An 8859-nucleotide genomic window follows, 5' to 3' on the forward strand; every position below is an offset into this window, starting at 1 on the left:
CTCATATGTGGAAAACCACAGGTTTCGCCTTCCCTCCCTGAAAACTGTGAACTTTAAAAATGTTTCAAGATGCATAGAGTATTGATCTAATTCACTGTCAGAGTCACATTTCTCTGTAGCTTTCAGCGTGGTATATTTAAGCTGAAGGTGCAAACAATTGTGTCAAATGGTTTGTGGTATTTATGGCTTTTCTCCAGTGGCAACATCTGTCGGGCTCTGAGCTATGTGTCTTGCAGGCATCGCTATAGTAAACATATTTAATCACAGATCTGTTCACATCATGAGGTGGTCCCTTAATTCACAATGCAGGAAATGTTCAGAGAAAGCCAAATAATTTTTTGTGAACTGTCACATGAAGAGGCTGGGACTCCTATGGAGGGCTGAGTAGTGTGTTGAACTCAATTCTTCTCAATGTGGTTTTATTTTTTCAATTACAAAGCAGTCTGTTCTGATTTTGATTAGCTACCGTTTCTGCTTTGAGCCAGTGGCATCCTTCTATCAGTGTGTTGTGATTCAGGTTATTCATAAAGTTTTCACACACCTGCATCTAATAAGTGTGTGTGTGTGTGTGTGGGGGGGGGGGGGGGGGGGGGGGTCGAGATGTAAATATTGTGAATAAGCAAGTCAAATGGGAGTGTGATGTGGAGGGATTAAGTGTCCCTGCGGCCAGCTGCATCTTCAGATTGTTGCTCCTCCCAGAGATCAACTCTGGGTACATCGCTGTTGTGTATCATGCTAAAACTCTGCTACACAGACACACACACTTATAAAACTGAGTTTTGCTAAGTTTGACCTGACATTGATCACGTTTCACCCTGAAACGTGTGAGCGAGAGGAAGTAGTCTAAAATAGTTTATTTAAACTTTCAGTAACTGTCCTTTCAGACTTTAAAACTGTGGTGTGACGGAAAGGGAATTACAAATTATCCAGTGTCACTTCAGTAGTTTATCCAGCATCATCGATCACACGTTGTTTTAGTGACACATTCATCTTATCCTGATCCCCATCAATCTTGACTGTCTTCATTTTCTCGCTCGTTTCAGCGACTATAAAGAGCTTTACACTCCATCCTGATCCTAATTGCTTCTCAGCTGCCATCCTGCTTGTCATTTCTACAGATGCATGAGGTGCAACAGGAGCATTCAAAAGAGATGAGCATTTAAAAGGCATTTGGATTTTTGCCTTGTGCTCTCATCTACCAGAGCAATAAAATGTAGTTCTCTGTTATTCTATATTGGAGATATATATTAAGTGATCAACTTGGATTTTTAAAAAGTGCCTACTGTAAATCTTGTGGTGATTATAAGCAGCTACGTGGCAAATAGTTGCTTCCAAATCTCATGGAAAGTATACTTCCCTCCAAGAGGCTCGAGTACCTCTTGTGTTTGGTCGTAGCGCAGCAGCTCAGCTGGCGGCCGAATGACAGCTGAGACTCCGCCGTACATTTTTATCCAAATATCCATCCTTCAACTGCTTCCCACAAAAACTCATTTATACCTCCGGCTGAGTGAGGCTCTCCAGATCCAGATGCCTCGTTTCTTCAAATGACACTCTCATCCAAGCAGCGCAGATTCCTCAACCTTCCACTAGGCTGTGGCTGTGCTGGTTGGCTAAATTGTAGTTGGTTGTATATGAAGAATACCGATTGTAAAGTATTAGCAAATAGCAAAGTTACATTTCCCATGCCGCCACGATCTTTGCACGAATCCATCTGATACACCTCACTGTGAAGGATTGAAGGCCCATCGTGTGTTATTTGGACTGTTGGAGAAACCTGGAGTATACCTGGAGAAATCCCATGCACACGCAGTGAGAACATGCCGCCAACACAGGAAGACCCACAGGTGTGAGATCAAACCATGGTGATGCTTCCTGTGAGTCAGTTGTGCTCGCCACTACGCCACAGTGCGACCCTTGGACAGACTCAATATTGTTGTGGTTTGCACTTGTCCGATGCCCTTTTCATTTCATTCAGCAAAACAGCTATATTATGTCATATTAATTGGCTTCAGGAGTGGAAGCAGACGTAAATTCGTAGCAGATCATATAAATTCACCGCCTACCCTGGCAAATAAAAAAAAAGTAAGTCAACATTTGGAGCTTTTCCTTTCTGCTTTTTTATGTTTGTTTTCCCGAGCTCCTCTGGACAGCTTTGGACTTGGCTGTGTGTATTGGCTCGAGCCTCTGGTTCAGCATTGAAAAGGCCGTGTTCTCGTGTGCTGCTTTCTGCGCTCCAAAGCTGTTGACAGAACTCCTTGGAAGCCATTTATTCACAGGATCGGTGAAAAACTGTTTCACTTGCTGTGAGTTAATTTATTGAAGAAATGTTGCAAGAGAAAAAAAATAATTCTGCAGACAATACTGGATGTTTTAATAGAGCTCTGTACACGTTTGTCTTCTCTTCTTTGGCATATGTTTTTCAAAAGCCTATTTAATAGTGTGGCGAAAGAAAGCAGCGGTTTTAATTAAAGCAGTGTATCTTTGATTTCACTAAAGAAACATTTTTCTCAATTTTTTTTTTTCCTGATCACAGGGATCACCTCGTGCTGATGTGGTGAGGTCAGAGGTTTGGACAGCTGGACCTGGAGGTAGAGGCGAGGGATGTGGTGAGATTAGACGTGTCAGATTAACAGAAAACAGGCTGTAGAAAGAAGAATTCCCCTCCTTCCATTAATTTCCTTCATTTATCCCCTTTCCTTGTCTCTGCCTTGATCTCATTCACACAGGCATGGACAGGACTCAACTCTTCTTGTTCTTTTTGTTTTCATTCAGTGGAAAAAAAAGAACCCAAAACAAAACACAAGACCGGAGAGAATCGGAGTGTTTTCCTTGGTGCGCGCATCCTCTGTAACATCAAACAAATATCAGATGGAGACGAGAGGAGTAAATTCTGAGAGGTTCTGTTCATCAAAAGGTCATCGGTTTCTCTTGTAAGACAACATGCGCAGTGCGGGTATCTGTGCTTTGGGCCTTTGTTTTCCCTGCGTGCGCACACAGGCGTGTGTGATGATTGGCAAGGTGTGGAAGTATTGCCTTTCTTATCTGCATCTGTGTTACAGTAAATGGCTGTATGCTTTTCAGGGAAGGATTGTTTTTTTTTTTTTCTGGAATCCTCACTGATGTGAATATGACGGATTAGAGCAGTCGGAGGGAAACTCGGGTTTATTTTGAATGCATAAATGGCCTTTGATAGACGATTATTCCCATAAACTCTCCTTTCAATCGGGGGTCGTAAGGCTTGACCTTTCACACTTTGCTCGTCCCTTCTTGTTTTGCACATGTAAGTCAATCACAACGGCACGTCGACTCAGTGAACGGCCTCTCGGCAGTCTTCCCAGTCGGTTCCAAACAGGTTACACATGGTCTGCACCCTGATGTGAGGAGTGACTAATGCTGACTGGACTGCAGTCTCTGCATGGTGCAGTGCAGCAGTGGCCTGCCACGTGTGTGTGTGTGTGTGTGTGTGTGTGTGTGTGTGTGTGTGTGTGTGTGTGTGTGTGTGTGTGTGTGTGTGTGTGTGTGTGTGTGTGTGTGTGTGTGTGTGTGTGTGTGTGTGTGTGTGTGTGTGTGTGTGTGTAGTGCTAATTGTTCCATACACTCACACACACACACGCAGCCTTTGACTTCACTCCAGAAGGTTACTTGCAGATATTTTACGAGACTTTAAAACAAGGCAACCATTTGATGCTCTTTTTAAACCGTGAAGAAAAAGTGCTGAGCTTGTCGTGACTGATCGCACACAGTTGGCCACTAACTCGTAAATTTAATTAAATCAAATAAATAGGGTTGGTGATGTTGCCAGCTTTGTATCTTTGCAACACCAATTTCCTGTAATTCGTGTGAAACAGCACGTTGTTTGCACTCTAACAAGGAAGTTTCTCATTCTTTCAGTCATTTTGAATTGAAAGCAAGGAATAGTTTATATATTGTATGTCGTTTTTTCCGTATTTCACATAATCAACCTAAAGTTTTCCTCATTGATGCGGCCTATCTGACTGCCTCTCGCAACCTGCACTCTTCGAAATATTCGTCACGGTTTACTTTCCGAGAAAGATAAAGATAGTAGGCTGAGACTTATTAAAGACATCATCCAGATAAGAACCCTATCTCTTTAAATAGACCCTAGGTTGTTCTTTTAGTATGCTCTTTTGGGTCAGTGGTTGATAGCATTTGGGCCAATTGTCAGTGACATAAGAGGAAGTTGCTCAAGTGCATATCTGAACCTATCATGTCAGAGGGAGGTTTGGTTGACGTTTTTCTCTTTTAACCACATATAATTCCACTCATGATAATCTTTCACCGTTTTTTTTTTTGTGTTTTTTTTGTCTGCAATAAGTTGGGTACAAACTTCTTAAAAAGTTGCCGCCATGTCAGCCATATTGTCACTGTGCTGAATTTATTGGGCCCTTATGCCACCGCTCAGCAGAGGAAGTTCACCAAATATCAATTTGAAGGTACATTTAGGAAGAAATTCATATTCAGGAACTCTGAAAACTTCTCTTCTGCTTGTTGCTTCAGCTTTCAACTCTAGACTTCCTTAAAAAAACAAAACTCCGTGAACATTTACAATTTAGCAGCATATTTTCCCATAACTCACAGTGAAAAAGAGTGGATACGGTTCATTTCCACAAAGTCTTCATTCGTTGCACCAATATGAAATTTGGTAAATGTATTTGATATTACATGAAAACAACAACTCACTTAGATTAACCTAAACCAGAGTTTGTAATTTAAAAAAAAACAGTAAAAAAATTTTTGTTTATTTACTCAGCATTATTCCGTCAATCAGAATTTTTTTCTACAACAAACAAAACTTAAAATCATCAATGAAATTGTTGTAATCATGATTTCTCTGCAAAAAAAAGTCTGTCAAACTGGACCCAACATTTTATATAATCCCTGCAGTAAACAGCTGACACACCAAACCCCTGCACCACTCATTCAGATGTTTCATTCAGAAGACGGTTCCATGTGAAACAAAGCCGAATGTAGAGTAAACACTGGCTGAAATCACTGACAGGACTCTGTATTTTGTTAATGCTCCTCCATATTTACATGCGATTAAGCAGCTGCCTCCCTGCAACATTCCATTTGATCTCATGTGCCAAAAAAGTATTGACATTGCCCTAAAACTGGCCAATCAATATTTAAGAAATTGAAAGAAAAGCCAATAATACACACATACACATAAACTGTTTTGATCACATTCAAGTCAACTCTTTAGCATAATAATAGCAAGTTTTATTCTACAGAACAGACATGTCACAGTTTCACTGCACCGTCTCCCACTTTAACCAGACGTAGTTCCTTCTTTTGCCTCCAGTCACAGTGTGGCTGGTCGTGCAATCAGCATTATTGTTAAAGTACTTCAAAGTGCTCACATTTTGAAAGTCCAACCCACCTTCATTTTTGGAGTCAGCTCAGTGCAGCTGACGTTAGGAATTCTTAGTGGACTATGAAGCAGGTCTCCACTTCACGGTGTTAAAAGTCTTTTGCGCTCCAATGCTTGTCTCTAGAAGTCCTCGTCATTATCAGTGTGCACGGGGACGCCATACACCGACTTGCTTTTCTTCTTCCGGCCCTGTGCTCTGACCTGCGCAGGTTGCTGGTCAGCAGAGAAGGACAGGTAGGCGGCGATGCTGTTCCTGACTCCGTAGCTCACCGTCTCGTCACTGCGACTGTCCAGGTTCAACAGCTGGTCCCTGGAACGAGCGAGGACGAGGACACAGAGGATGGATGATACTCAGTGAGGAAGTAGTCAATATTCAAACATGGCGTCAAACCCGAGCTACGGCTTAAAACATGTTATCTTATCAATTGCCAGATCTGCAGCACAGCCGAACGCCATCAAAACCCCTAAAAGCAATGTATTCATCTTTTCTGTACCTTTCCACTTTCTTCCAGTCAAAGCCGTGTCTCATAAGTACAGGTGGAGCTGCTGGGTTTGGCTCTGACGGGGATATGGTGCCCGAGAAACAGGGAGAAGTGAGAACGCAGCACAGCCCATCTGCAGCGTCTGAGGTGACAAAAATAGAGGAACGCAATCACAACTGTCATGCATGCGCTGAATTACCAAATGAACATAAAAGTTGCATTGATTATTTGCACACTTGACTGCCGAGGCAAACAGAAATGTCCGACTGGTGAAAGGGCTGATCGGAATGAGGTTCTGTGCACCGTATTGCACCGTTCAGCAGTAAAGCACCGGCATGTTTTCTGACTGCACGCACCAGTGGTCATTATCAAACAAACATGTGGTATTGCATTTCCTGTTTGGCTCTGAAGATGTTTTGTCCGTGCAGGAAATGAGTATTAAAGAAAGATAAGAAATACTTCTATATTTAGAACATGGAAATCATTTTCAGTAACTAAACCACATGCGTTCACTTCAGGTTAATTTTGTACTGCCACTGTGCAAATTCTGATGGAAAAGAGATTTATCAACACAGGAAACATCTATTTACCATTTTAGATCTCAAGCTATGATTAAGTCGCCATTTTTTTTTTGTGATTATCTATGAAAAATGTGTTGTTCCTAATACCTTGTCTTACAGTTTTCATATCATATTACTTTATTAATGCTCATTTAGTTGGTGTGACTAATTACAAGAAAGATTTTCTTAAAAGCAAAATCAGCGATTCAACTTACTTCTTTAGTAACTATTTAAAAAGGTATAGTTTTTGAAATGTTAATACATACAAAATTGTAAAAAAATTACAGCATACAGGATACAGCAGCAATCATTAGCAATGATACAACTTAAAATAAAATTATTCACTAAATAAAGCAAATTTCAAAGGAATCATTCAGCCACATAACCCAATCACTTTTACATTGATAACCGTTACTGTAGTTGCTTTGGTCCTGTTACTGTAACTCTGAGTCAAAACAAGTGAGTTAAAAACAAACCAACGAGCCAGTATGAATAATGAACAGAGGGAAAAATGCATGTTTTTCAACTGCAGGAAGTAAAACTGAAAGTAAAGAACCATTTTTAGAATAAAAGTTTAAAAAAAAAACATCAGAAGAAAATAACTGAAAAAAAATCTAAAGCAATGTTGTCTATATTTTTCTGCGTCCACCCACCTGAATAATGATTCACCAGGTCTTCAAGGCACTGGAAAGTGAGCCGTGGAGAGATGTAGTACCAGCTGTTGTCCAGTCTGAAGATCCGATAGTGCTTTACAACCCTGTGCTTGACTGACAGTGAATACAGACCTGAGGACGTGGCAGACAGTGCAGGTTAGTAACAACATCAAATTGTTTATGTTTTAAAATAAACACACAATTCAATCAGCCGGAGAATATGAATTGATGGAGTCATATTGAAAAATAGTAAAAGCAGAAATGAAATGACGGTCAGTGTCGTGGTAAAGTGACTTTGTTTTTTTATTTGTTAGTTGTCAATCTGTTTTAATCTCTTCATCTATCATTTCTTCTGCAGAGACTCTGGAGACAAACTGCCTATGACCCTGTGAGCCTTGCTTGTCCGTACCTCTTTCCCTGCTACTTTCCCGCACCAGGAACGATCCCACTCTGTTCACAGGGAGAAGCAGCAGCTCCTCCGCCTTCTGCCTCTCCACCCCTTCAAACAACCAACTGGTAAAAACAAGAAAACCAGCTATGATTTTTAATTCTGTCACGTCTGCAGCCTCTTGTACACTGTCAACTTTTCCAATCGGAAACGATTCTTATTAATCTTCTAAATCACACTTTTCTTTTAAACACACACACTAACGAGGTAAACAGGAAGATGGTGTTGGTGTAACTTCACTTACCCATGGTAGACTCTTGCTACATGGCTGTTGGGGATGTAGTTGTCCCTTCCTGTTTGAACAGAGCGAACTTTCCACCAATGCGCCTCCCTGACCACCGCAAAGACGGAAAGAGGAATCAACGGCTGAACTTTTGGTGCGACCACTTCTCTACGCTCTAAACTTAGAACACATTAAATATCATTCTGTTTCTTCATTTAGACTTCGCTATTTCACAATTGTCTGTCATAATCATCAAGACTTGTCTTCCTGTGTCGAAAGCAAATGTCTAATCTTACCGTGCAATAAGTCGGAGCTTATCCCCCATCCGATAAATGGGCTCGCTGACTTCTGGAGATGGGTAGTCGTCCAGCACCACCACCATGTCATCTTCTGAACCTGCCAAGAACAATGTTTACAGCACAAACAGTCAGATGCTGTTACACAAACAACATGATTTGGTTATCAATTGAAATGATAAAAATCCGACCTCAGGCAGAAATGGCTTAAGTTTGTTTGTTTAGGGTTTTTTTTGTGGTGTAGCTTTCTATCGTGTGACACTCCCACACAGATCATCATAGCCGTGCCTAGTATATATTAATTTTCTTCTACTAATCGAGATGTTGAGATGTTCCTTCCAAATTCTTAACTTACCTGTACATTAAATAAATGTAAGAAGGTGAGAAAAGCTCCTACCTTTCAAAGAGTTCTCAGGATTGTCATTGCTGACTTTGTTTATGGCGCTCCCACCTCGCATCATATTCCCCATACTCCACATGGACCAGACACCAGCCTGACGTCATGACAAGAAGTGTAGAAAAATAACATATATATATATATATACATATATATAAAAATCAAGGCGCTCCACTCATAATGCAAAGCACAACTATTACGTAATTTACACACATACACATTCACATATGAATCAGAGCATTTCAGCAGGTATGAACTTTGCTCTTTCAAAAATTGAGACTGAATAAACTGTGTACAGCTATACCTGCAGAAATTGTCGCCCACTCCCTTGGCGTCAGTGGTGACGAGCTGGACGGCGGCCCGAGCCGGGCATGGCGGCAGCTGCAGAGTGTGACATTAGCGATGTAG

The 8859-nt window shown here is 41.1% G+C and overlaps 1 protein-coding gene across 1 annotated transcript; it reads right to left on the reverse strand.

The window, feature by feature from the left end:
• Positions 1–5354: 5354 nt before the first annotated feature.
• sla1a (Src like adaptor 1a) lies at positions 5355–8859 on the reverse strand. The gene is made up of 8 exons (XM_080516262.1): positions 8756–8859; positions 8452–8548; positions 8055–8154; positions 7780–7866; positions 7497–7600; positions 7088–7219; positions 5887–6016; positions 5355–5702 (listed from the first exon to the last, which is right to left on the reverse strand). The coding sequence occupies exons 2-8, from the start codon at positions 8531–8533 to the stop codon at positions 5513–5515; spliced, it is 825 nt and encodes a 274-aa protein (XP_080372388.1). The 5' UTR covers positions 8534–8548; positions 8756–8859; the 3' UTR covers positions 5355–5512.

The sequence above is a fragment of the Blennius ocellaris genome (genome assembly GCF_963422515.1).
Source record: "Blennius ocellaris genome assembly, chromosome: 20".
Lineage (NCBI taxonomy): Eukaryota > Metazoa > Chordata > Actinopteri > Blenniiformes > Blenniidae > Blennius > Blennius ocellaris.

What these genes read in the sequence shown, in the direction of transcription:
- sla1a (XM_080516262.1), bottom strand. Translation starts at nt 8,533, where the DNA reads ATGTGGAGTATGGGGAATATGATGCGAGGTGGGAGCGCCATAAACAAA. An exon ending in TCCTGAGAACTCTTTGAAAG is followed by an intron (nt 8,155 to 8,451) that starts GTAGGAGCTTTT and finishes TGTTCTTGGCAG; the next exon opens with GTTCAGAAGATGACATGGTG. An exon ending in AAGCTCCGACTTATTGCACG is followed by an intron (nt 7,867 to 8,054) that starts GTAAGATTAGAC and finishes TGCGGTGGTCAG; the next exon opens with GGAGGCGCATTGGTGGAAAG.